Genomic DNA, 26,847 nt, shown 5'->3' with positions numbered 1-26,847 from the left:
TCAGAGTTAAAATGCCGGTACACCACCAGGCGGAAGACAAATTCTCCCCTGAAGATCAGCGTTTCCCCGCATTTTGCGTATAGCCTGAATTCAAAATTGGCTTCAATGGCAAAAGTAGCAGTAGCTGGATAGGACTGTAGCGCCACAGTGTTATGTGGTCGAGCCCTTTAAATGCAGAGCTGACCCCTGGCCCACCGGAGCCGATCATCCTACGCAAAAGCCGTCAAAATGCGGAGCGGCATTCCTATATTTGCGCTCTTATCCTCCATCGGCATCGCGGCCGCAGAGAATGGACTCGATGGCTGGCTACGGTATGCATCCGTTCCCTGCAATGGACGTTGCCAGCGTGCCATCCCGTCCCAGATTGTGACGCTCAATTCTACAAAATCGAGCCCGGTATATGTCGCTGGACAGGAACTCCAAGATGGTCTGCACCAGATCCTCGGAAAACAGGCTTCCGTCAAGTCCACCGGCTGCTCGACGGATTCTTCAATCGTCGTTGGCACGGTCGAGTCGTATCGTCGGGCCTGCAATACCGGCGGCCACGTTCCGGAACTCGACGTCGACGGTTTCTGGCTCAGCATCAGAGGCAAATCAGTACAGATCGTTGGCCAGAGTGAGCGAGGGGCCTTGTACGGTACATACGAGTACCTTTCCATGCTGGCGCAAGGCAATTTCTCAGAGGTCTCGTACGCGACCAGTCCGCACGCGCCCATCCGCTGGGTGAATCAGTGGGACAACATGGACGGTAGCATTGAGCGAGGCTACGGTGGACCTTCCATCTTTTTCAAGGATGGCGTGATTCGTCAGGACCTCTCTCGTGTCAAACAGTATGCTCGTCTGCTGGCTTCGGTACGCATCAACGGCATCATCGTTAACAATGTCAATGCGAATGCGTCACTTCTCATGCCGTCGAATATGGATGGCTTGGCTCGCATCGCCGATATCTTCCGTCCTTATGGGATCCGCGTTGGCATCTCACTCAATTTCGCGTCTCCCTCGACTCTAGGCGGTCTCAGCACCTATGATCCCTTCGACTCCTCCGTCGTCGCTTGGTGGGGTAACGTCACGGATCAGCTCTACGCGCGCATCCCGGATATGGCCGGCTATCTGGTTAAAGCCAACTCGGAAGGCCAGCCCGGTCCAACCACATACAATCGCACCCTCGCCGACGGAGCCAACATGTTCGCACGCGCCCTCAAGTCGCACGGTGGCGTGGTCATGTTCCGTGCCTTTGTGTACGACCACCATATCAGCGAAGACAACTGGTACAATGACCGCGCGAACGCCGCAGTTGACTTTTTCAAGCCACTGGATGGCAAATTCGACGAGAATGTGGTAGTACAGATCAAGTATGGGCCAATCGACTTCCAGGTCCGTGAGCCTGCCTCGCCTCTGTTCGCCAACCTGTACAAGACCAACACGGCAATCGAATTGCAAGTGACGCAAGAGTATCTCGGACAACAATCACATCTTGTGTATTTGCCCCCGCTTTGGCAGACAATTCTCGGATTCGATCTTCGTGTCGACCACAAACCCTCACCAGTGCGAGACATCATCTCAGGACAGCGGTTTGGCCGACCCCTGGGCGGCTGGGCGGCAGTTGTCAATGTCGGGACCAACACTACCTGGCTTGGTAGTCATCTCGCCATGTCAAATCTATACTCGTATGGCCGACTGGCCTGGGAGCCAACACTGGATTCGGAGCACATCCTGCAGGACTGGATCCGCCTCACGTTTGGCTTGGATCGCCGCGTACTCGATACCCTTACGCAAATGTCAATGGAGTCCTGGCCTGCGTATGAGAACTACTCTGGGAACCTCGGCATCCAGACGCTGACAGACATCCTGTACACACATTACGGGCCCAAACCAGCCTCCCAGGACGGCAACGGTTGGGGCCAGTGGACTCGCGCGGATCACCTATCCATTGGAATGGACCGCACCGTTAAGAATGGAACAAAGTTCTCGGGCCAGTACCCCGCGGAAGTTGCCGCGATGTACGAGAATATCGAGACCACACCCGATAACCTGATGCTCTGGTTCCACCACGTGAACTACACCCAGCGTCTGCACTCCGGCAAAACCGTCATCCAGCACTTCTACGACGCGCACTACGCCGGCGCCGAGACGGCCCAGACCTTCGTCTCGCAGTGGGAGTCGCTCGAGAAACGCATCGACGCGGAGCGCTACCAGCACGTCCTCACCCGCCTCATCTACCAAGCCGGGCATTCTATCGTCTGGCGGGACGCTATCAACAACTTCTACTATAATCTCTCGGGGATCGCCGACGAGAAGCAGCGAGTGGGACACCACCCCTGGCGTGTCGAAGCGGAAGACATGCAGCTCGATGGTTACGTGCCGTATGCCGTTAGTCTGTTCGAGACTGCGTCCAACTTCACTGCTATTGTCACTGCATCGAACTCCACCATGGGAACAGCTACTGCTAAACTTGATTTCAAGACAGGCACGTATGATTTGGGCATCAACTACTATGATATATACGGGGGCAAGTCTCAATGGACGGTGTATCTGAACGATGGCGTTGTGGGACAATGGCAAGGGAACAACGAGGATGTGCTGAGCCATACGCCTTCGATCTATCTGGACGGACACTCGGCTACACGCATTACCTTCCGGGACGTGAAGATCCACAAGGGGGATCGGCTGAAGATTGTAGGTAAGCCGGATGGAGTGGAACCGGCGCCGCTGGACTATGTGGTATTGCTGCCACGAGGAATTGTAGATTAAGTGGGCTTAGGTACATTAGTGATAGAAACTGAATTTGGATTCTATGGATATTATAGGATCATCAGGCCGGTGGCCGAGCAGGTAGAATAGTCGTCCCGATAGCCGGTGGTCTGAAGTGAGACATTCATAAGAGGGACAAGTATAGACATTGCGTACGAATAGCCATTCAGAGCGATCTACACCCCCTAGGCCCGCGAGAGTATCAATCACGGCGACAACGACACATGGGGGGCGATATGTATCCGTTAGGGCTTGCGTATGCCACCCTATTGGAACGAACGCTTGCCGTGTGCTGGACGCGGACGCTCGCGCGTTGGTACCACACTATGTGACCACACCTTTATTTAGACAGGTGATGCAGAAGGTACCGCGAATATTGAGAGCCGATGAAAGTCGACGGAACAAGGATGTGCTGGTGCGGTATGCTATGAGATTGGCCATCTACCCACCCGATACCATACGAAGTTCCTTCTTGACAACCGCCTCAGCACGCTGGTCCTCATGTATACGTATCGAAAGAAATCAAACCATTCGTGATTGCATCTGTATATGCTCTGGAAGCTTAAGATGCCGACGAAAGCCGTATCAATGACAATCATGTCATGTCAAACTCCGACATTGTATTCAGCAACAAGGGGTCACTGCACGTGGGGTCAATATACGCCGAGAGCAAGCCGGGCGAGAAGAGCGACTGAACATCCCCGTTCATCCCTTGACCGCCTGCATTGTACCAGGCATTCTGGTCGGCCGCGGAATCTTTGTAAGCGTCATTCCTTGATGCAGGAGGCAGACCGGCCGCTCCCTGGGGATGCTGCGATTCGATCCAGGAGGTAAACGAGTCAGCCGCTGCACGTCGAAGATGCTGCTGGGCCTGGCGCGCCAGAGGCCAGCTAGAGCTTAGGACTTTTAAGCATCCCAGCACGAGCACCACGCGGTTGCAGTGATGGTCTAGACACTCTGGGGAGTGGATGCGGCTGGTTGCCAGCTGAACCATGCCACAGAGGACGAGCGGGGACACGATCAGCGGGCTGTATCCCTGTGCGCTCGGGCGCATGGATAGAAGATTAGAGAGTTGCTTCGAGGCTTCTGTTGCTTTCACATCGTGGACGTGTCGGGTGCAAGATGGTGATAGACGCAGAGGAGCGGTCGGGCAGATGGGAACGTGGAGGTCAGGGAACTCGAGGCGCAAATTGCTGCGTGGAAGGTGGAGCAGCATTGCGGCGTAATGGATGGTCGTGTGTGCCTGGAAAAGCATCTCGTCGACGTTTCCGTACATATCAACTATGTCGACCTTGTGACTTGGCAGATGGTTCGTCCAGCTGATGAGCGCATTCTCCACGGCCTGCAGATGGTCGCGGTGCGTCTCGGGCAGACTGTTCAACACGAGCACGCGGGCCAGGATGAGTGCTGCTTCGATGCGATAACTGAACGATGAATATCGCGAAAAACGACCATCTTCATCTTCTTCTAGAAACACGCGCATCTTAAACGCCTTGAAGGTCGCCGGAGGTGGAATCTCCTTTCGATTGGCGTAGACATACTCCTCACAAGGCAGAGGGACGTCGTAAGGCACGTTGCCGCAGCGAAGGACGACCTTCGGTGGTCGCGCCGCCATGAACACGTCGACAATGAACAACTCCCACCAGGTCCGCCGTAAACTTTCCGCTTCGATTTCGTTTCCGTTGGAGAACGTGGTCGCAAAATCTCGACGGAACATTCCCAGTTCCAGGGCGATATCGGTCGCTTGGGAGAATGCTCTCTCTGCCTCGCTGCACTCACCTCGCGCACACAGAAAGATGGAATACAACAACAAAGCTTGGACCATACAGGGCGTTCGATCGCCAGCGTGGCTCAGTTGCATCGTCGCAGCATCCTTGAAAGGGTCGCCAGAGACCTGCAGCGAGTAATGACTACCGATGAATCGCACCACATGCTGGAGAAAACTGGGATAATTCCGCTCCTCATATGAGGAGGCCGGAACCAGAATTGGATGCGCATTGTGGAAGTGCTCATAGTAAAGACGTACCAACCGAGAATCTGGTAGCGCAGGTTGTACATTCTGCGGTGAGTTCCTTGAGTCAATTGATGAAACCTCTTTACCGGTAACAGGGGGGCTGGATGGGCCTGCGGTTGGATTCCCACCCGCTGGTTCCGACAGTGGGGTCTGATACACCATGCCTGGGAAGTCCGAAGTGACTCCCTGCAGAGGCTGAAGCAGGCTGCTACGGGGTTTGCGTCTGCCGCCCCTTCGCGATGGGAGATAGTTGCACGGCAGACGGGCATCCAAGCACCGGGAACACGAAGGCTTTTTAGCGTCGCATTTGATGTGGTGTTTGCGGCACTCTGTGCAGGCCAGAGGAGAGGGACGCAGAGCAGTGCCTTGTGGAGAGGCCGTTCTTCTTCTTCTGTCGCTCATCTTGAGCTATCTGCATCCCCTGGTATCAGAAGTATCATATCTGAGGCATAAATAATATCACCGGTGCAGTGTAGAGGAGGAACAAAGAAAGCTTCACCTCCATTTCAGGGATTTCGGGGATCAAATCGGCGACTGGTTTGCTGCCTGAACCCCAAGGCCTAAATTGCCACGGTACGATGAGTCAGCAGCGTTAAAAACAACCTAGTCCGGATATGGACAGCCACACCAAGTTGTCCTGCCTGGGTCATGTGAGTGATAAGTGTATGCCTCAGGCATATGCTCAAGCATGGTGTTCCCTCCAGTCCCTCTTTAACTGCAATTTTTCATCATGTCTGGCATTACTGAATACTGCCCTGGTAGCCAGTTATTTCATCAGCATCTCTGCTTCACATGATTTGAGTAACACGCGAGCTCAGGATCTGTAAGCTTCTAAGATGCCAGTCCAAGAAGTCAGAGAAATACATTTTCTCTGGAGGTCTCTTTCGTCAGACATCGTGACCTCAGGCTTAAAGATGAGCCTTTGACAGAAGGCAAAAAGTAAGCTGAATTGCGCCAACCCTAGTTGATAATTATAATAAGCTCCAAGGGCAACTTTACTATCTCCTTACTGAGAAGATCTTCATTAATTAAAAGTTTCACATTATGTGGCCGTCGCAAGGAACCAGCATAAATGGCTAAAATATCAGAGCCAAGCTCTAGTACACAGTACCCGAGAAGGGCTATCACTGGAGGTAAAAATAAATATTATCAAGAGCAGACCCAGGGACGTTCGCTTGGCATATCTCACCTACTATTTATATAACAATAAATATACTTCGGTGGTTTTGTTAGTACAGCGGGACCGCAACTATCCCATAATAGTCAATGAGGTTTTCTGAATAAATGACTGCCTGCTCTGCTAGGTAGAAGTCTTAACTTTCAGCAGATCAGGAGCAAGATATTGGCCAGAAACCAATACACCGATTACATGATCCCTGTATAGCGTGTGAATAAAAAACATACTAACAAATCCACCGGGGTCAACCAGAGTACACTTATATTATCCTAGACGATATTCCCGCAGGGTAGCACATGATCCGTGGGGAAAGAATATAGGCTTCAGCCCTACAGGGCGACGCCAAGAGCTTTTGTCTCAGCACAGAATGGAAGCGGGTCCATAAGTACTGGCTTTTCCCCAGTGACATCCCAAGAGTCCCACACTCCTCTTCTTTTCCGATCGATTCCTTGCTCTCCAACCTCCATCTAACGATGCCATATCAAGAGCAATGGCATCAACGTCCGCGTCAGAGCCCGAACTTAAGACCTCTTCCATTTCCCACCCTACAGCAACAACATCGTCAACATCAACGCTAACACAACCACCACCAACAGTAACGCTAACGCTGAAGAATGAGCGCCTCCACCTCTCATCCTCCACATCTCAATACAAAAACAGCCTCCTCGCCAGCGTCGGCTACCTCGAGCTCGCCAACGCAGGCGACTTTGCCGCTAACGTCTGGAATGAGGTCCCCGTGCCCACACACGCAAAGATCTGTATGGGAATATTTGGCCCCATCGCGCTGCTAATGACCATCTTCGCCGTGTGGGATTTCGCTCTGAGCTATGCGAATGTCCTTCTGCTACTATCTGAGCGGAAGGCCCTGAGATCCCATCAACAAGCCACCACCGCCCGCCCGGAGAAAAGGGAAAAGGAGAGGGAGGGCATTCTAGGCGTTAACACGCGTGAACTCCTAACCGAGCTTATGGATCGCATTCTCATGGACGTATTGCTTGGCGCTGGCGCACTACTCGTCGGCACGGGCACGATTATGGCCATCTTTGGCGATAACCGGACGGTCTTTGAAGCCTCGAATTTGCTGAGCGGGTTTGTGGGGAATGCGCCGGCGGCCGTCTTTGGGGTGGTGAATGCGGTGTCGTCTGCGTATTTGGTGTGGAGGCTGGAGCGAAGGGTGCGCGCTGTTGCTGGTGCGGCTGGGCATGCGCCGCTGGGTGAGAGAGAACGGAGGAGAGTGACGACCCGATACAGGATGTTGCAGTGGCATGGGGCTATGAACGGGTTGAATGGGTTGGTGGCCGGGATGGCGAGCATGGTTACGGCGAAGATGTGGTGGGGGTATGTGGTTTTGGTACCGTGTGTTGGGGTGGTAATTGCTTCGAATTGGTTCTGGAGGGTGAGATTGGGGTATGATCGGCCTCTATACACTCAGAGTGTCAGGGAAGGGGATGGGGGTGAGAAGGAGGATGAAGAGGGAGGAGAGGTAGCGGGTGAGTTGGCAAAGACTATAGATTTGCAGGGGAGATTGCCGGAGCTGATTGACGGCGGCACGCTGGATTCGCTGATGGATTTCATCGTGCGGAACGAAATGTTTGACGTCTTTTGCGAGCGGCTGCTCAGAAGATGGAAGGATCATCGTCTGTTCATGGTTGATGTGTCTACTCAAGGCATTCAGATTGCGCCCAAGGACCTCATGGCATTCCTGGAAGGGGAGCAAACCCGAATGCTAGACGAGTGTCGGTACTTTCTACAAGACGACGGGATGAGGATTCTCGTGTACCGCGAGCGATATCTGCTGGAGTTGCTCGGAGAGATCATCTGGACTGATTATCACTCATAGACGGAACTGGCAGGCCAGTCCATACATACATATAGAACATAATCTACACAAGGATGCTAAAAAACTGAACGAGCCGCTCCTTCACTTGCTATACGGATACATCACCAACATAGCCATAAACTCTGCAGCTGTAATGCCAATACCACCTATACCATCCCAATCCCCAGTGCCCACACAGACGCATTGGTCGATAGTCCCGAACGGCTGCGGAGGTGCTCATGTGGCTGGCGATATTATGCCAAATCTGATCAGCTAGATGCTACGCCAGTGATCGGTGACCCTGACGCGGCCAGCCCTGAGGGAATCAACACAAAGATAGCAGGGAGGATGGCTGTGTCCGTGCCACAGCTGACTGTACAGATTGCTCACCACACCAATGGTGAATGCGCCCATCAGAAGCGTCCCGACGATTTGAATAGCAGGGTAGGGTACCGCCTGAAAACTCAAGTGTTATTTCCGTGAAACCACTAGTGCGATGACCATTTGATTATGGACCGCCACTACCAATACCGTGATGTAGGAAACTGAGTTTAAGATCGTCTGATGTCGGACCAACAATCTATCGCCATATTTCGATGACGGTTGTCGATGGAGGTCATTTGATGGAATAGTGCGCGGCCGAGACTTCATGAAATAGTCAACGTGATATCTGAAGTTAGACAAAGGGCGACGATGACGCGTAGATGAAGATTTGGCGTCTAGTAAGAAAGCCGAAGGAAAATCATAAAAAAAAATTGAGTTGGCGCCACATCTGGTGATTCTTGTGTCTCGACCTGCCCACAGCTGGGATGATAGGTTACGCTGATTCGCCTCCCATAAAATAAGCTTCGCGTCGGCCAATGATGCTTTGATTCCGGATCCGATGGTACTCATGGTTCTAGACTGGCTTTCCATTAGACTTTCAAGACAGGCTATATAAAGTAACAACTCACCTCATTCTCATGAAAGTACAGAACCTCGCACTACAAACTCTGTTAATCCAAGATCCTTCTCTCTATCAAGATTTTTCAGCGGAGGTATATCAGCATATCTTGCTCCATCATGCTATCCAAACAGGTGCTGTTGATTGCTATCTACCTGGGCTTGGCCGCCGCCCAATGCGGACCTTCCGGCGCACACATCCAATCAGGCACTGCGCAATGCTCATGTTCCGGCAACCACATCTCATGCGGTGCTTTTCAGATTTGCGGCGTTGGTCACACTAATGCCAACGTCCTATTGACAGCCAGTTGTACCGCTACCGTCACCTGCACTAATAAAGGCGGTAATACAGTCGATGTCAAGAGCCAGCCCGTCACTGTACCTTCCCGTGCTGTCACCGCAAATGCTAGAAATGGCTGTGTGAACATCCCTTCGCTTCAAGTTACTGAGCCGTCAGACAACCAATTTAAGGCTGCTGCAACCTGTCCAAACCCGAACTGGACTAAAGACATTAAGCCAGATAGCACTAGTTGCACCTTTACTGAAACTGTGACGTTTGAAGGCTGCGACACCGCATTTACTACCGTACAGGGTTCATGTTGATACGCAAGCAGAGATTGGTATGCACATAATTTGCTTTATTTACGAGGTTATATCTTTTCTATATGGTGACCCTGGTTTCGAATTTGCTTGCTTTGCGTCTGCCTTCAGAAAAGTTTTGAAGCCTTTTGTGCTCCTTCATATACCGTAAAGGTGACAACTGAACTTCAGCTTAGTCTATAGGGCGTGACACTGCCATCTCCATAATAAGGACTGAGTTGGAAGGGCCAGTTAAGGACATATTCTTTTCGGTTGATGTATTTATACTGCTCTGGACTGGGATTAAGTGGGATTACCATTTGCTTTGTAACAGCTCTGAACCACAATAGTTCTATTATAGGTTTAACAAATCAGTTTCATGGGCATTGTTCCTTATACCGTCGCAGTGGTTTCTGACTAATGAAGGAACTACAATATTGTAGGAACAGTCTGTAACTGTTTACCTATATTAAAGGCTCCATGATCTCCTCCCACTAATGGTAATCTCATCTGGTTCATGCACACAGGCTTCGCACTTTCGAGCAGTATCCATTTACTTTATACCTTAACGATACGCCTAGTAACCTATATTACTACTTTATGCAGGCCTAACTTGGATGTAGATAGAGAGCATGAGCAGGATTTTCACTAGTTGGTGTTACCCAACCCACGACCAGTCTATCTAGGAGACAGACAAAAACTGCAGAAGGATTCTCTACCTAGGAAGCCCAGGAGTTCTTTTAATGCAGGGATTAGGCTAATAAAGCTATTTTAACTATCCCTATAGAGCAGGCAGTAGATACAGAATAATGCCTCTGACAGGCGCCCCCATGCTGTAACGACTGCTATATTCTAGAATATAGGTGAATGCAATATCTGCAATGCCAGAATAGCTAGTTTTAGTAATATAAAATCATATTTTAGGGCTTGAAAACCCCTTCCTTTCTGATAATATGATTAGTTGATCAGCTCAGTTGCATGATCTGCTTGCTTACAGATTACATGTACATGTGGGATTGCCAAGTGTGGCTGAGCAAAACATAGTAGAAGCAACTACTAAGGGTATATATGTCATAACGCCCCATCCATTTTCCTCAATTTCCAAGGAGGAACTTCTGTAGGATCAACCTCAAGATGAAGAAGCACACAAATTTCTCTATGTTATCCTCAATCTACTTCCAACCATGGTACTAGGGGTGGTGGCCAGCATCCACTCCTAACATCCAGCTGTCTGGTACAGGACTACAGGATGATGTGATTTGTATAACAACATATCACAAGCGGGATCAAACTCTGATACACCCGTACTCATGGAAATTATGCTACCCCGTCCGCAATATTGACCTGGTAGATCCTCAGTAGATCTTCCATTGAAGCACGTGTATGCGGATGCTGGTCACCCAGTGTACTCCTCCTCCTTCTGACAACTTGCTCATTGAGCTTCTCCGCAGCCTCCCATCTTCCTTGGCTCTCATATATGCTTACAAGATTTGCCATTGCCGAGAGTGTATGAGGATGGTCAGAGCCAAGGGTATTCTGCATCTTTTCCAACGCTTCCAGCGTCAGACTCTCAGCGTCGTTCAACCGTCCCTGGCTGTGATATGTCAATGCTAGGTTAGACATAGCTATGAGCGTGAGTGGGTCTTGTTCACCAAGCATCCCTTTCATGGTTGTCCAAGCCTCGATCCCAAGATCCTCAGCATAAGTTAACAAGCCTAGACCACGGTACGTTAAGGAGAGATTGCATAACGACATTAGGGTTTGGGGATGGTTGTTGCCAAGGGTTCTCCTGCTCGTCTCCACTACCTGCTTCTCAAGACCTGCTGCGTCAGCCCATTGGCATTGATCTCGATAGGTCGATGCGAGGTTTGCCATCGCTGTCAAAGTAAGCGGGTGGTCGGGTCCCTGGCTCGCGGTCCTTTCTTCCATAACCTTCAATTCCAAGGCTTCTGCGTCGTCCAGTCGACCTTGATCGCGGTAGATTGAGGCCAAGTTTGACTTCCACGTGATTGTGGACTCGTGGGACGCACCAAGAACCTCGCTACTGACCTTGATCACCTGCTTTCCGAGCTCTTCGGCTTCGCTGTATCGACCCAGGTTACCATATACGGTGGCCAAATTTCCCATCGAGCTCAAGGTCGACGGATGTTCCTCCCCGAGTGTTCTCCTCTTTGCCTCCAAGACCTGTATCTCTAGCTCCTCCGCTGCCTTCCATCGGCCTTGGCTGTTATAGATTGAAGCCAGGTTCGTCATTGATGTCAGGGTCTGTGGGTTCTCCTCTCCCAAAAGCTTTTTCCTCATATCCACCACTCGTGAACCCAGGGCAGCAGCGTCACTCCAATGGCCCTGGCCCCAGTGGGCGGATGCCAAGTTAGCCATAGCGGTCATGGTTGAAGGATGTTCCTCGCCAAACAGACTCGTTCGCGTTTCCACCACAATCTTCCCGAGGTCTTCTGCTGCCTTCCATCGGCCATGTTTGAGATAAGTAACGACCAGGTCGTGGAGCAGTCCCACGACTGTGATACAGTCGATGGAGGACCGTTTCCCCGCTTCCTCTAGTGCATTCTGCACTTCTTCCGCTTCTTCTTGACGACCTTGGGCTCGATAATTCGCCGATAAACTTCGAATCGTTGCCAGGATTGATGCTTCTTGGGTCGCCTCCATTAGTCGAGAGGCGTGGTCTGTTTCCGCAAACCGAAGCTCCAAGGCTGCAGACACCGAGGAAACGGAATATTTAGGGGATGTTCTGAATTGCGAAAAATGATTTCTCAGCCCTACAAGATGTTATTTTGGGAATGAGTGCTGGATTGAGAGGGGCTGCAACCCCCCCACATCGATCGTTGACCAGATTGGTTAATTCTAGAGAGATTAGGCAGCAGCCTGATGCCCGCTACCGCCGAGGTATGGTATGGCTGTTTCGCCTCTGGCGCAATCTTGGTCAACTAGTCTAGTTGTCGAAAGATTTTGGAAGGATGGTTCCATTTGGAGCAAGGCATTACAATCCGGCTGGTGGTACCTTTGGGGGTGTTATTTTGCAGCTTGACAACGTTGGTAAGCACACCATTCAAGGTTACGGTCCAAGACGCCTTTACTGACGGCGACGAACTTAGAGGTCAAGTTGATTCTGAAGTAGATCATTCCCGTAACATTCCTGACCATCCGGCCAGAGAAATGCAGTGTCGAGCTCCTCAAGCCTTGTCAGAAGCCTCCTCCTACGCTGGCCCCTCCCTAAATGGCTATCATACTGGGTGAATAAGCATATTGGAAAATTGCTGTACCTGCCCCTTTAGCTGCAAAATAATGGCGAAACTTATATCTGAAATATCTGACCATGGTAAGAGTCCTTCACCTGCATTTCCTGTGGAGTGCCTTAATGACTCTACTTCGTAAATGGATTAATCAGCCCCTATCCGAGAGATTTAACTAAGCTGGGAAGAGTCAGTCCGGCGGATAGTTTTCGTCTGCAGCCTCATCTCCCTTGGTCTTGGTTTACTGCTGTAATTGGGGTAAATCCGGATTATTCCAAGGCTGAATAGTAGGTACCATACCTTGCATTTCGCCCATAGCACAGTATTTTAATATAGTATTGTAATATAATTATGTGGTTGAGGCATGGGCGGTAGGCTAGGGCGAAAAAAGTGGTAGAGCCGATATCGTTACTATAGACTAGCGTCCAGCCAGCGAATGCTTTTTGTGTATATTCAACATCAAGAGTACTTATGAAAGTGGCATTTTATGGGCCAATTCGTGTGTGACAATACATGAAATTATGGGGCGAGGTTATAGAAACAGGATATTCTCCGGGGTTTCTGGCCGTAGGTAAAAGGCAAGCACGACTATCAGATACCTAGAATACAGATTTCACATTAGAACGGCTCTTCGGTATCTCATATGCGATGGATAGAAGATCAGCAAGGGAGGAGGACGTACGTTCCGACCAGCATCAGTCCCTCAAAGTAATTGGTTTCTCCACGATGAGCCATGGAAGTGGTCACCATAACACAAACCAGGAAGATGACAGTGTCGAATGCATCAAAAACTAGAACAGTCGGGACGTCTAAGATCCAGCCCAGAAAAGCGACGCAGGGGACTACGAGCAGAGCTATCCGGAGTGCATTGATTATCACAGCTGTGATTCCCGACGCTCCTCTATCTTCCCGGTCCACGGTTACTATACTTAGAATCTTGGCCGAGTTTCCGACGAGAGGAATTATGACCAGGCTGATAAAGTGCTGGCTGATCCTGGTGGATTTTGCAAACCCGCTCAAGCTGCTCACCATAAAGAAGCCGCACAGGGCAACGGATGGGATGCTCGCGGCCAAAATGATAGCCGGACGCCAGGACCGGACTGCAGCAATCTGGGGACTTTGTGTGGAGCCGCCAGTGGGGATAGCTTTGAAGTAGGAGGTATGCGTCCGGAGTCGAAATAAGAGAAACACCGAGAGAAGGAGGAAGAGGACAATGGCGGTTCCATGGGTTACGCGCGTAATATCAACCCGAGCGAAAACATCGGGCGCCAAAAACATTTTCAAACCGGTGGGGACCATGAGACACACGGCAGCAGCCATGAGGAGCGAAGAGAGGATACCAGTCAGTGTTCGATCGAAGTCGAGTTTCTTTTTGTTGTAGCCGGAGACGAAGAAGCAGCTACCAAGCACCTAGACGAATGACTATGAGTCGGGAGAGAAAAGAACTGCCTCAAGATGTCAAAGGACGTGGAGACTTACGAGCAACAAGTAGCAAAGGATGCTTCCAAGCAGTGCGGACTGTGCGGTTCGAACTTGGTCTCGAGCTAGCGCAGCGACACCCACCTGGGAAATCATGAGCAAGAAGCGAAGCCCATCAGACAGGAAGAACTGACCGTCAGCTCCACGGCGTTTCCCAAAGTAGCCTTGAACAATTCGTCGATCAGAGGTGTGACGCTCGCGGACAACTCGCTGATGGAGAGGGTCATCCATGATACAAGAGGGACAATCGCAGCGAGGTTAAGAAGGAAAACTGCGTCATCAGCCCATCCAAGAATACCCGCGACGATCCCTATCGGCACTAGGAGCAGCAGGGCACTGAGGTAGCTGTGGCATATTTGGGACGTTACCATGTGGTAGGAATGCCACGACTTCTGGCGCATAAGCGGTTGGCGAGGTTCACCATCGAGAGAGTCTGGGGATGGAAGATTAGACTGGTCCGTTTCACTCGACCTTGACATTTTTGGAGCTCCTCTCCGGGATAAGACCGATGGAGGAGAAGAAGATACAAGCGGACTCGCAATCGGAGAATTCTGGTCTGATCTCATTGTAAAGGCGAACTTTCACGAGGTTGAAGCAGGATGCTCGCGGTTGGAACACTTTTTCTCTAGTTATCTACCAGCCAGACCAGTCTGCTAAGTCTCCTAGTCTGTTACGAGTTATAGAGTACAATACCGTACAGAACTCGAACAACGTTGCGCTACCAAGGAACAATCCCCACCTTTCAAGGGGTTTTAAACAATGGTTTCTTCTGATTGGGCAATGGATCAGCCTTACCACCCGAGTCTTGTGGTAATAGTGGGGTGGCCTGCGCTTGGCAGGTCCTTGAAAAGCTTCGACCATTAGGCAACCTCATTACCTCTAGCCAATCAAACAGGATGATGGAGCGGGTGTGCCCTCTGTCTCATCCATACTATTTATATGACGGTAAACCACAGGAAAACATCCGAGCTCACGGACAGAACTGTGGTTTCTTGCCTAAAGATGCCTCGACTCCGGCACTTCATGTCTTCCTCCCCCCAGAAGCGTGTTGATGAGCCGCCGTCACCTGAGAATGAACCTCTATTAAAGGGCGATATGTTTCTGCAGAAGAGCGCGCTTGAGCAGCGTCTCACAAGCCATTACATTTAGCCTCTCAGGATGGTGATCAGGGCAACGTTGGTCTCGAGCTATGCGAACTTGTTACTTTCCACATTGAACAGCCCATGTCGCTCCATTTCAACACCTTTAAAATTACCGTATTTTCGCTAGCGGCAATCTTAACCAAATGACTCATGCGGGAGGGCCACTCCGACTGGTTCCAAGGCTATTTATTGATTGGCAGGTATGTGACCTGCGCTTCCAGTCTTCGTATGAAATCACACGCTGATGTAGTTTAGGTATTTGATCCTTGCGATCGCGCTCTATGTGCATCCAGACTTTGATCACATAACACAGGAGGTCCCTTCTGGGTAGGGATGGGATTCTCTAATAGAATAAAGATTGAATGATCTCTTATTATAGACTTGATAAAATAGGTGTCTCTTCGCAGTGGCCAGCCTACGCAGAACACCACATGTCGTATAGAACCGAGCGCAAACCTTCTTGCGATAGAAACATAAAACAGATGATCAAGCAATAGTGAGTTCAGACGGGGGGATATGAGCTTGACAGCTCAGTTTCCGCAGTAGGGGAAGGACTATTTCCTTGAGAAACGTCCGAGTCAGGACGTCGAGAAACTTCTTTCCGCAGCTTGGACCATAGCATAGCGCCTATGCATGCCAAAAGAAGAACTGTTGTCACAACAGCCATAATACTTTGACCCAGGTGTATAGAAGTTGAATCGTCAATGCGTTCGATCGACCACCGGTAGCACGATAACTTGACGATGATGTACACGCCGAGGCCCAAATAGAGAACAGGGACCACCACACTCGCATATTTCTTAGCTCTGAGCCAGATATGCCCCTGCTTCATAACCAAGAACGCAACGAGACACCACACTCCGACTAAGATGTAATAAGTGACAATGTGTACCGCTATTTCTGCGGCCTTTGCTTGCGCAAACAGCGGTATATATGTTCCGATGTTGTCTCCCCCATTCATCACTGTGATGGCTGAGACTCTGAGTATGCTCTTCACACCGGAAATCTTTGATTTTTCCGATTCTTCATCCTCCTCGGGAAAGAGAACCTCAACGAGCTTCCAAATGCCCAGTAGAATGGGCGGGAGACCGAGAAACCCAGTGGGCTTAGAGGGTATCAATAGTGAGGCACCAAAACCAATCATACTGGTGATGATGATGACTGTGAACATGTCGTGGAAGTCAATGTGTCCATTTGATATGTGTGGGTGCTGCTCAGGATAAAGTCATAAGGCGATCCGTTGACGATGGTCACATGAACTACCGTGTCGTCTACGCCCTTGTAGTCTTTATCGTTTTCTGTGAGTTGGGGCCGATACGTAGTGCCCCTTGGGAGCGAGGCGGATGTGGTAGTGGTCGAGCGTCCTTTGCATGGATCCGGCGTGTCTTGGACGGGATCAAGCACGGTCAATTGAGACCAGTAGGGGCGGAAATTAGCAGCCAAGTTGTCTTTGCTGGACACAACCGTCCCACCAGACAAAAGCATATTCTCCGAGCCAATGGAGATCAAGTTCTGGACTCTGTCGACTGTACATCATGAATGAATGAGGATTTTTAGCCGACCAATAAAACCTACAGCATGGCTCTTCGACCATCTCTTCCGGGACGATCAAGGGCAGCTCGGCGACATGACAGTGAAAGCATTCCATCTATCAAGGTATACTCCCAGTGATACTGAGTATCACCATAGAAGAAACGTCTCCACTGACGATTCGATATTGATTTGGACGTCAGCAATTGTAGGATGCGATTTTCCATGACCAAGCCCATTTCTGCCTCCCCATTTTAAATTGTGCACAGGATATTATATCCTCCTGCAACGCTCGGAGTCCGAAGCCAGGTAGCAGATGAGTCGTGATCCCATGCTGTATGGCACCAGTGGAGAACAGGAAAGGACAACAAACCTGTTAAGGGAGGAACCTGGCTGGAGAACTTTTTACGTTGAGGGCGCCCAAGAGATTCAGATTTGTGCGAACTCCGACTGTTGCATCAGGCGTTGCATTGTCGGCCCCGATGGAGGTCAGGTCGTCCCTATATTGCCGATCAATAATCCTCATCTGTTGGCAAGTTAGAATCGCAGCTTTGGTTCGGTTAACGTATTGAGTGGTCTAGGATGTGCAATTTATCCCACTATTTCCTGTATACATCCTTTCCGCCGAGGTTGAGTTACATAGTTCGGCTGTACAAAGCTCCAAACAAGCCATGCCTTTGACTTGAACATAACAGAGTGTCAACTTCCCGTAGCTATAACTATCATCATACGTCCTCTGTCAGATGATCCGATCCATGCCCTGGCTTAGGATTGCTTCGCGTTATTCCGCTGGAAGTCAGTCCCCGTTCCGAAGCCCATTCGATATGATGAGCACTTCAGCAGCTTCAAACGACCAGCCAAACGGGCTTATCTTCTCATAACCCGTAATACTTGTCGCTTTACTATCCGTATCATCAACAGATTGACGTCAATGCGTCCGATTCACCGCTTCGTTGATAGTGCGGTGATGCTGTTGACCGCATACCCACGGCTATCGCTGGCCATCGTACTACCCCTTGAGCCAATCCTTCATTTGCATTGATAATGATAAGCTGTCCCTGCCTTCTATCGCGATCAATGCCCAATTATATTGCTGATCATGAGATGAGCTGTTCCACTCACCTATGTAGTTTGCCATGCTCTGATTGGCTGTTCCGCTTGGATCCCCGGGCGAGTCGCCGTTCGACAAACTGAGTCGGCGATTGGCCCAGATAAGGGGAACACATATATCACCTCAATATCTGGTTGAGGTAGCTGTGCCAACTATACCACATTCTTCTGTTTAGCGTATATCATCCGGAGTCATTGATCCCCATCACAATTCTGAAATACCATAATAATGTCTCCTGCTCTGTGTGGTCCCGTTTCCGTGGCCAGTCACCCGGCCTCGCTTGATCGCGTCCAGGACTATACCGTATCCCGCAAACCCAACACAAACTACACCCTCGACAACCTGGTAGAAGATATCAAGCAGTACCTGGGGAGCTCCGGTATTGACGACGACCATGTTGACCCAGCTGCCCTCATGGGCTTCATGTCCAAGTACACGTCCAGCAGCGCCGACTGGGCACGATACATGCGCAACGACCCCAGCAAGAACTATACGCGGAACCTAGTAGCCGATATCAGCGGGCGTGCAAATCTGGTATGTCATCGCTGTATCTCTCCCATCTCGAGCCCAGAGTTAACTCGAGTAGCTGCTGTTAGTCTGGAACCCCGAGAAAGGATCACTCATCCATGACCACGCCAACGCGCACTGTATCATGAAGATCCTCGATGGGGAACTGAATGAATCGGTCTACCATACTCCCTCGGCCGATGACCACGACGCTCCTTTGAAGATCAAAAAGGATACGACATATCAGCCTAATGAGGTGGCCTATATCAGTGATCAGATCGGGCTGCACCGCGTTGTTAACCCTTCCAAAGACCGGTTGGCTGTTTCGTTGCACTGTACGTTCAGGGACCATGGCAGTTTTGGCGAGTATGGACTAACCACCCTTCAGTGTATACGCCTCCGAACGCAGCGGACTTTGGATACAATATCTATGATCCAAAGACCGGAAGATCCAGTCATGTCTTCCAGGCGTAGAGATGCAGCGTATGATGTTATTGTTGCGCAGAATGATACCATTTCCGTCAACGTGCTTTTTTGTATATATGATACCATATTAGCGGCTGTCCAGATTGCATTATTTCGGTGCCTGTTTTGTGGTAATTTGAACGCTCTGCATAATGTGGCTTTACCAGATAGGGTCATAGTGAGTGGCCTACGCTGTGAATTCATTGAGAGGATCTATATTGAATTCTCCATTGCGGTTACAGATGGCGATCGACCAAACCTATCTATTCCCACAATGAGTTTGCCTAGCCCTCTATTCTTCAGTAACAATTTTGCTTATTTCGCCTGGCAACTAGAAGCGGGGTGCTTGTGCTTTCGGTGTCCATGACCGTGAGACCCTTTGCTGCCCGATGGAGCGGTAGAGGCTTGGGCAACAGGGGTTTCAGCAGCTGGCTCCGTATCCGCATTTGCCGACGACACGGCTGCATCCTGAGCCGTGGTCTCGCTGGCATAGTTGGCATCTGTCGCAACGGTAGAGTAAGAAGAAGCTGAGGAGGCATCAGCGGGAGCCGCAGCATGCTCAACAGCTGAAGCTCCTGCTGCAGGGGTAGCAACAGCAGGAGCAGAGGAGGCAGACGATGCAGCAGAAGCCCCAGAAGACGAATTGGATGAAGAGGATGCCCCGCCAAGAGAGATACAAGCAAAGCTCATCTTCTTGGTAGTGGTTGACGAGAAGCCGACAGGCTGGGACAGATCCCAGGTCATGCTGACATAGGGCCAGCAGACACGACCATCGGCCATGGTTACCATGTCACCCGCCACATAGGTATCGGTGCTAGTGAGAGCCTCGCCAACCTTCTTTCCACTCGAGTCGACCTGCTGGAAGAAGGAACCAGCAAATTGTCCACGGCAGCCCATGGCGATATAGTCACAGGTAGGATTCGAGATCTCCTCCCAGGTGATCAGAGCCGAGTCAGTGCCAAAGGTAGCCGCGTGCGCGTTCGAGCAGTCGTTCGAGCCGTTGGTGATCCAGGTGACCTGGCTGTCGCCATCCTCGGCACCCACCTGAGACGTTGCCTGAGCGCCGACCTTGGTGTACTTGTCGGTGAAAAGAGCGATGGCGACGTTGCGGCCGTTTGTCCGGTTATTCACGTGAGTGTAGCCGGCACCCATCCAGCTGTTCTCCGTCACGTCCATGGCGCCCCGAGACACCCAGGCGAAGATGTAGCGGGCCGAGTTGGCAAACCGGGCCAAAGCACTGTAGCTGCCGGACATACCGCCCATGGGCTCACCCGAGCCTCCATTTGTGGTGTTCTCATTGGAGATCTTGACTCCATCATTAGACATTCCGTGTGTCTTGGTGTTGAGCCAGATGGCGCCCTGGTCCTCGGCGCAGATGCTGGCAAAGGGGGGCTCGTCCGCCGCCTCGAACGCAATGCCGGTGTTGTGGCTGCAGCCCCAGGAGCTGCTGGCGCCGGAAATCGTCTCGAGGGTTCCCTTGTCCGACACGTACTGAATGCTATCGCCGAAGTGGCCCTGAGCCCAGCCGGCGTAGTCGGTGACGACGAAATAGGCGCCGTACATCTTTGCGCTTTCGGAGTAGGCCAGATCGCCATTGAGGTCGGGAGACGCCGATAGACCGTCAGCCTCGTGCACCCCAGGGCCACCGAGCCAGGTCTTCCATGTTTGTTTGCCGTTGGTGTAGCGGTAGAGGACTGGAACTGGAGTGTTGGATGGGGGCGCATTGGAGGTTCCGGAAGGCATAGCCTCGTTGGTCAGCAAGGCAAAGCCATCATTATGAGCAATCAGACCACCGGCTAGATTCTGTCAATAAGAAATCATAAAAATATCAATCACACCACATACCTTCCTTCCCACCGGCCACCGTAACCGTGGTTCCTGTAGCCTGAAAGGTAGAGGGATCCAGCTGCTGGACATGCACGTCCGTCTCGCTCGAATCAAGATAGGCGAGATAGGCGGTCTTGCCATCGGGCGAGACAGCAAAAGGAGTCCGGCGGTGGTGAGGGTAGTTAGTCCAGTAGGCAGCCTTGACGGGGTTGAAGTTGAAGTTGAGTGCCAGCACATCAACATGCTTTTCGAGGTTGGACGCAGTCAAACCGGTCGCGACGTCCAGCGCCGCAGTAAGCAAAGAAAGAACGAAAAACCGACGCATGATTGCTTGGTTGGTGTTTGCTTGTTGACTGACCACTTTCGGAGAGTATCGGTGGGAAGTCGACATGGATATATAACCTCCGTAACCAGCCCGATCTCGCCATATTGATTAAGGGGATGATCCTGAAGTATCAGATTTATCCCTAAAACGCCTAGACTTAATTCGTTCTATAAAGGAGCTTAATCGTTTTGTTCTGGGCATTCCTGAAGATGATCGGAAATATGCCGAACCCGGTGCGGTTCGCGTTTCATTTCAGCCAAGACGGCCCTTATTAGTATCCTGATTCGTCCATGATGTATGGATGTCTCAGTTAATAATCTACATGAAATAAAATTGTTCACACGTCAATACATGCTGAGACAGACCCAGGAATATAGGTGACTATTCCTTATACGAGTACGAGTTCCTCTTCCCACAGACACTATATACCGCTATCTACCCATAGACCTCAGCTATGGCGTACCAAGTGTAGTGGAAGCCAAGAGCTTTTCCTGTATAAGTATAAGGGCCACCACCACTATTTGTAAGAGGCAGCTCTATTCCCACCTACATAACACAACTATAGTAGGGATTTTATTGATGAGGATTAGATATCATCTGTAACTCTTTTCTTCTATCACATACGACCATGGGGTGTAGAGAACATGGCTTCCTGTCTGCTCGGCCCTACGCCGGCTGTTTAGTAGTTAGGTGACCGCCAGCGAATCCCATGCTGTTGTATGTTTTTGTTTTAACTATCTCTTCGATCCATTGGAGTTAGCGCCTTTGCATCCTGCCGCCACTCTCTGCGCCCACTTCACCTGAAGCTGACCAGAACCTGATTATCCTTCACTCAGCTCCCCGCACACCCCTTGTCTAGCTGCCATGTCTTTTCTGACGTCCCACAGCGCTTATTAGGCATGCTAAGAGCCCATTTTTATAATACTAACTAATATAGTAGAAATAACTAGATTTATAAGCTACATAGGTAAGTCAAGATCGCTTATATGCTGCTCAAGGGACTATAGTCTGTAATGTAGGTAGGTGAACATCATCTCCCTTAGAGAACTCTCGCTCAGGCATCTCGCGAGAGGTGAAGTCCCCAATAATGGAAGCCATATTGGCGGAAGCCTTGATCTCATTAGAGGGCGAGGACGGAAGCCAAAAAGGGCCAATATAAGGAAACCCTATACTTCGGAATCAACTTCGTACATCGTGGACTAGAACCGATGTATTGTCATTGTCGGGGCAGGCGTCTTTGGGAATACCAAGGGAGGAATATGTCTGAGATAAGACTAGAATACAATTTGATATTAACCTCTGCATGATTTAGCTACTGTATGACAATATCTTCCCTAACATCTGGTGTTCCTCCCAGGCGGGTCACTCTCAAACAGGCAGAACAACTTTGACGCCCATGTATTCCCTCTGGTGCATGATTTTGCCATCAATGAGGACCTGGTCTGCACCGACCCTGTTTCGAACTGTATCGGTCGGATCCGTGCAGGTGGCAATCTGAATCTCGCGCCATTGACGATTGGTAGGGACCAGCTTTCCTTGAGCTGTGAGGTTCTTGAACTCTTTGTAGACGCCTTGCTCCTCGATGCAGCCCTCCCTTTGAATGAGTGGTGACTCTGCTCCAATATCAGCACGACAGTATACCCAGAAAGAGCACAGGCTCACTCACCATACGCCGGCGCCATCCGCAAATCACCAACTGAACTGTTAAACAACACCAGCGACAAACGCTCTTCCTTCAACTGATCCACTGGCGGCTTGAAAACCCGGTGTCGAGTTGCCTTGAAATGACCCCCCGAGACAATCTCCAGTGTATCTCCGATGTTGATCACCAGGGCACCTGGCTTATACGGCACATAGTACCACTGTTCATCGCGGCCCCAGATCTGGAGACATGAGATCGGGACAGAGAACAGCAAAGTGGTCAGTCCAAAGTCGGTGTGGCCGTGCATGCGCAGACCCTTGGACGCCTCTTCGGTTTGTTTCTGGACGGGGCGGAAGAGGGCGTGCCGAAAGTAACCTTCACCCGTTGGGCCGCCGTGGGATTGCACGTTGTCCCAAAGGTAATTGTCAGGTAACTCAAGGACGCGCGAGAAGAGGGTGAGGAGCCGGCGGTTGACAGATTGGGTGAGGTAGTTGCAGAATGCTTCGATCTCGTCCATGAAGGGGTGGAGGCATCGGGGTACGCGATTAATGTCTTCCCACTCGGGCTTGTACCAGTTGAATTGTTCGATGCCGTCGGGGGTGCCGCGATGGCGCTGACCAAGAGTTAGTATAATCTTAAAACGCTACGAAACAGTGTAGCGGCCAACCTTGAATCCATAAGGGTGCTTATAACCGGACCAGACACCGGTGTCGGGGTCGAAAAGAAGGCGTTCTTTGTCTTCCTCGCTGATGTTGTTGTAGAGATATTGGGCTAGAGCAAATTGACGATGGAGCTAAGTGCCATGAGGTACTTGTCAGCCATCTCCTTTCTCCGTCACCTATAACTGGGAGAGCTCCTACCTGCTCCAAGGAAATTCCGTAGTTCTCCAGGAACAGAAATCCATCATCGCGGATGGCTACCTTGACCTTTTGAACGAGATTCTCAACGACAGTTGGGTCATCAGAGTCCAGCAGCGAGAGGTCAATCGACTTGAGTTGAGCGAAGTTGTGCTTTTCCTTGGTCACTGGAGGAGGGGTCCATTCGGGGACAAAAGGTTTACCAGTAGTGGGAGGGGGACTGAACGAAGCAGTAGGCGCCATGACTTCGGTTGATTTACTCTGATTGAATTTGACGGTGTAAGTATAGTTGATTGTAGACAGGTCCGATGAATTTCCAGGCTACTTTATACTTTATTTCGTCGCACGTTTATATTGGCATACTTTCTCCATCTTTGATCTCCAGATGGACAACTTGATCATATGAGCAGCAGAACAAGTCCCATACCTACCTCTGCACCTCCATCCTCGTGAGCAGTCAATCTACTCCATCAACTCCTTTCTTTTTCTGGAGCTCCTCTCTTGCAATTATTCAGACGTGATCTTATCGGCTTTTTGGTATAAGGTTAACCTTGACAGAGAGGACAGCCCTGGTACGATGAGCACTGTGGGGCGGAGGAGCTCCTCCCAACCTAGGGCGGAGCGCCCCTTGGGAGGAGTAGAATCAACATGTTATGTAGAAAACGCGGGACCAGTCTTTAGTTAACCTTATTCATAAGGAGACTGAGGAGATATTTGCGGTCGTATCCCATCTCATATCCTATCTTCAATCACTGCAATCCAGTTTTTACTCAGTCTGCCACGATGTCCCGTCAATTGATCTCCAGCGAAAAGTACCCTCCCAAGCCACACAATTGTGAGTATTCAAGCTCTCTGGTCGATCAAATCAGCCAGGATGCCTAATCCCTATAGGTCCCGCCGTCAAGGTCCCAGGCCTCGTCTTCTGTGCCGGACAGACCGCTACCGGCGAGATCAAGCAAGCGACAGTGAGTCTTCACATGCAGCAGTATACAACCTCAACAATCATCCTGATGCTAAACCATCTTTCGTACAGCGCACGGTATTGCAAAACCTAAAGGAAGTCCTCGAGCTGGCCGGATCATCCCTGGAACAGGTGGTAAAGTACAATGTCTATCTGGCCGATATGAAGGATTTCGCGGCGATGAATGAAGTGTACATTGATTTTCTTCCGAAGCCGATGCCTTCGCGCTCATGTCTTCAGGCGCTGCCTCCCGGCGACGGGACGGTGATTGAGATAGAATGTATTGCGCAGGTTTAGGCCGTTTAGAAGCTCATTCAAGAGAAGAATTTCATATGTTCCTGATGTGCTAAATTGATTCGTAGAAAATTCGCATATGGGTTGTTGATAGGATAATGTCATTCGTTCACTATATGGTCAATAACCAGACAACAGCATAGGCGCAGGCAAACAAAGCGAATTTGCTGCATGACGTTACACCTAGCGTGCTGCCAGGGAAGACCGACATGAGCAGAAAACTGGATGTGTCTACATAGTAATACCGAACTTCAATATAAAGATTATTACATATGCTATATCAACACATTGTGCAACAGAACAAAAATACAGAGCAAGAGACTACACAGGCAAGTAGCTAATCAGAGGAACATCCCCTTCAGCACTCAATCAATACATCTCGTACCGCCACCCCATTTGCACCATCTCCTCCGTCACACCCCCTTTCACAACCTTGGCAATTTCCTCTGGCTTCCCAGAGTCCAGCCTCGCATTCTCCCTCCGAACCAACCACCGATAAACCGTTACTGTGCACGCCAGCAAAACAGCCGCACCCATTAGCGCACCGAACGCCGCATAAAAGTGCGGGGAGGAGTAGTACAAATATGAGGCCCAGATATTCGATGTGCCGCCGATGGCATTGACCAGTGCCGAGGCAGCCGCACGCTTAGAGATTGGTCGGGCCAGGTGCAGGTTAATAGTCTTGTAGAGGAGGAGTTGCGGGCCGACGGACGCAAATGGTAAAATCATCATGGAGAAGTACCGCGCGCCGACGTTGAGGGTGGCCATGGAGATGATGTACATGGTGATAGAAATAGCGACGCAGACGAGGATGACAGGGTACACGGTGTTTTTGCGGTCGGAGTAGAACATTATCCCGTAATAGACGCCGCCGGCAAGGATGTACGGTGGCGCGGTGAGGAGCAGGCTCACCGTGTGCGAGAAGTTCAGGGAGGCGACGAGGGTGGGGAAGTAGTTTGCAATGGAGCCCTGGGTTTGCGACAGCATGTTGGCCAGGATGAGAAGGACGAGCTTCGGGTCGGAGAGGGCATTGGCAAACCCACGGAGGACGCTTTCATGCTCGTTCTCGATGCTGCCTTCTGCGGCTCCGGCCTCGGACTCGATACGCCAGACGGCCAGATCACGCTCCAGCGGGGAGAGGATGCGGCTGTTGTGAGGGAACTCGGGCATGATAAGGCTGCAGATGACGCCTGCACCTACCGTCACACTACCCTCGATGATGAAGAGCCATTGCCAGCCGGCGATGTGGTGCATACCGTTGAGCTGGAGAATGGCCGCCGCTAAGAGTCCTCCAAACGCGTTGCCGACTTGTTGTGCGATATATAGCCCCGCAATACGCTTTCCAAGCTCTCGTTTTGTATACCACGCTGAGAGGTAGTAGATGGCTCCGGGAAAGAAGACCGCTTCGGCCATGCCCAGAATGGCTCGCACCGCCAGCAACTGACCGTAGCTCTTGACTGCAGCCGTCGCCGCCGAGATACAGCCCCAGACCGTCACAGCGCAGCATATGTACATGCCTGGACGGGAGATCTTCGTGATGAGGAGGTTGCTCGGGATCTGAAATGGCAAGTAGCCGACGAAGAGAATGGAGACGGCCGTGGCGAACTGTTCAGTGGTCATATGCAGATCTTCGGTGATCCCTTGGAGCTTGGCCGCGGCAAGGTTCTGTCGGTCGATGTAGTTCAGGATGTACAGGATGCCGATAGTCGGGAGGACGAATAAGTCTACCTTGCGCACGATCTTCCGGTTGAGATCACGCATATCATCCTCGCTGAGGCTGCGAAGGGTCTCAGGCATCCGATGTAGGGGTGAGATTTGTCCTTCTGCACATGATGCTTTGTCCGCAATTTGGACAGAGGGAGGGCGTTTTTTAGTGTCCATTGTAGACGTTATGAGCAAGTTGTCTGCATGAGGTATCCATCCTCGGGCTTCCGTCCGGGATAGCAATGACTTATAAGTAGCCAGAGAGCGCCTTGACGGTCATCTACTGCTCTCAGAGCTCAAAACGTCCCTAACTGGTGCCAAAGTAGACTGGAGTTCATCCATTCAAAAAGACTTTGCTTTCCACTAAGACCGCAGTGAGAGCCAAAAGATCAAGGGAGGAGCCCCGGCGTTCTTCAGTGCGGCGGGGGAGCCGGCCTTAAAAGTAGTGCGGAGCTCCTCCCGATAAGCTTTCG

At 50.8% G+C, this 26,847-nt stretch overlaps 11 protein-coding genes across 11 annotated transcripts; 4 read left to right on the top strand and 7 right to left on the bottom strand.

The window, feature by feature from the left end:
- Positions 1-228: 228 nt before the first annotated feature.
- On the top strand, positions 229-2,751 carry aguA (alpha-glucuronidase; the record flags this gene model as incomplete). Its single annotated transcript, XM_043290365.1, has 1 exon — positions 229-2,751. One exon carries the CDS (start codon positions 229-231, stop codon positions 2,749-2,751), a length of 2,523 nt encoding a protein of 840 aa, XP_043146300.1.
- A 595-nt stretch (positions 2,752-3,346) lies between these two features.
- Positions 3,347-5,167, bottom strand: Aud_005434 (Zn(II)2Cys6 transcription factor; the record flags this gene model as incomplete). The annotated part of the gene is made up of 1 exon (XM_043290364.1): positions 3,347-5,167. One exon carries the CDS (start codon positions 5,165-5,167, stop codon positions 3,347-3,349), a length of 1,821 nt encoding a protein of 606 aa, XP_043146299.1.
- A 1,265-nt stretch (positions 5,168-6,432) lies between these two features.
- Positions 6,433-7,782, top strand: Aud_005433 (uncharacterized protein; the record flags this gene model as incomplete). Its single annotated transcript, XM_043290363.1, has 1 exon — positions 6,433-7,782. The coding sequence occupies one exon, from the start codon at positions 6,433-6,435 to the stop codon at positions 7,780-7,782; it is 1,350 nt and encodes a 449-aa protein (XP_043146298.1).
- Positions 7,783-10,599: 2,817 nt separating this feature from the next.
- Aud_005432 (uncharacterized protein) lies at positions 10,600-11,946 on the bottom strand (the record flags this gene model as incomplete). Its single annotated transcript, XM_043290362.1, has 1 exon — positions 10,600-11,946. One exon carries the CDS (start codon positions 11,944-11,946, stop codon positions 10,600-10,602), a length of 1,347 nt encoding a protein of 448 aa, XP_043146297.1.
- A 1,244-nt stretch (positions 11,947-13,190) lies between these two features.
- Positions 13,191-14,488, bottom strand: Aud_005431 (uncharacterized protein; the record flags this gene model as incomplete). The annotated part of the gene is made up of 3 exons (XM_043290361.1): positions 13,191-13,940; positions 14,010-14,093; positions 14,144-14,488. The coding sequence occupies 3 exons, from the start codon at positions 14,486-14,488 to the stop codon at positions 13,191-13,193; spliced, it is 1,179 nt and encodes a 392-aa protein (XP_043146296.1).
- Positions 14,489-15,653: 1,165 nt separating this feature from the next.
- Positions 15,654-16,799, bottom strand: Aud_005430 (uncharacterized protein; the record flags this gene model as incomplete). The annotated part of the gene is made up of 3 exons (XM_043290360.1): positions 15,654-16,361; positions 16,415-16,677; positions 16,727-16,799. 3 exons carry the CDS (start codon positions 16,797-16,799, stop codon positions 15,654-15,656), a joined length of 1,044 nt encoding a protein of 347 aa, XP_043146295.1.
- Positions 16,800-18,020: 1,221 nt separating this feature from the next.
- On the top strand, positions 18,021-18,773 carry Aud_005429 (putative cysteine dioxygenase; the record flags this gene model as incomplete). The annotated part of the gene is made up of 3 exons (XM_043290359.1): positions 18,021-18,326; positions 18,379-18,634; positions 18,688-18,773. The coding sequence occupies 3 exons, from the start codon at positions 18,021-18,023 to the stop codon at positions 18,771-18,773; spliced, it is 648 nt and encodes a 215-aa protein (XP_043146294.1).
- A 306-nt stretch (positions 18,774-19,079) lies between these two features.
- Positions 19,080-20,916, bottom strand: Aud_005428 (uncharacterized protein; the record flags this gene model as incomplete). Its single annotated transcript, XM_043290358.1, has 2 exons — positions 19,080-20,560; positions 20,610-20,916. 2 exons carry the CDS (start codon positions 20,914-20,916, stop codon positions 19,080-19,082), a joined length of 1,788 nt encoding a protein of 595 aa, XP_043146293.1.
- Positions 20,917-22,284: 1,368 nt separating this feature from the next.
- On the bottom strand, positions 22,285-23,658 carry Aud_005427 (uncharacterized protein; the record flags this gene model as incomplete). The annotated part of the gene is made up of 4 exons (XM_043290357.1): positions 22,285-22,529; positions 22,583-23,171; positions 23,226-23,351; positions 23,419-23,658. The coding sequence occupies 4 exons, from the start codon at positions 23,656-23,658 to the stop codon at positions 22,285-22,287; spliced, it is 1,200 nt and encodes a 399-aa protein (XP_043146292.1).
- Positions 23,659-24,198: 540 nt separating this feature from the next.
- Positions 24,199-24,673, top strand: Aud_005426 (RidA family protein; the record flags this gene model as incomplete). Its single annotated transcript, XM_043290356.1, has 3 exons — positions 24,199-24,250; positions 24,307-24,380; positions 24,449-24,673. The coding sequence occupies 3 exons, from the start codon at positions 24,199-24,201 to the stop codon at positions 24,671-24,673; spliced, it is 351 nt and encodes a 116-aa protein (XP_043146291.1).
- A 366-nt stretch (positions 24,674-25,039) lies between these two features.
- On the bottom strand, positions 25,040-26,551 carry Aud_005425 (uncharacterized protein; the record flags this gene model as incomplete). The annotated part of the gene is made up of 1 exon (XM_043290355.1): positions 25,040-26,551. One exon carries the CDS (start codon positions 26,549-26,551, stop codon positions 25,040-25,042), a length of 1,512 nt encoding a protein of 503 aa, XP_043146290.1.
- Positions 26,552-26,847: the final 296 nt, after the last annotated feature.

This window comes from Aspergillus udagawae (genome assembly GCF_001078395.1).
Source record: "Aspergillus udagawae IFM 46973 DNA, scaffold_4, whole genome shotgun sequence".
Lineage (NCBI taxonomy): Eukaryota > Fungi > Ascomycota > Eurotiomycetes > Eurotiales > Aspergillaceae > Aspergillus > Aspergillus udagawae.
This window is presented reverse-complemented; position numbering and strand designations above follow the sequence as displayed.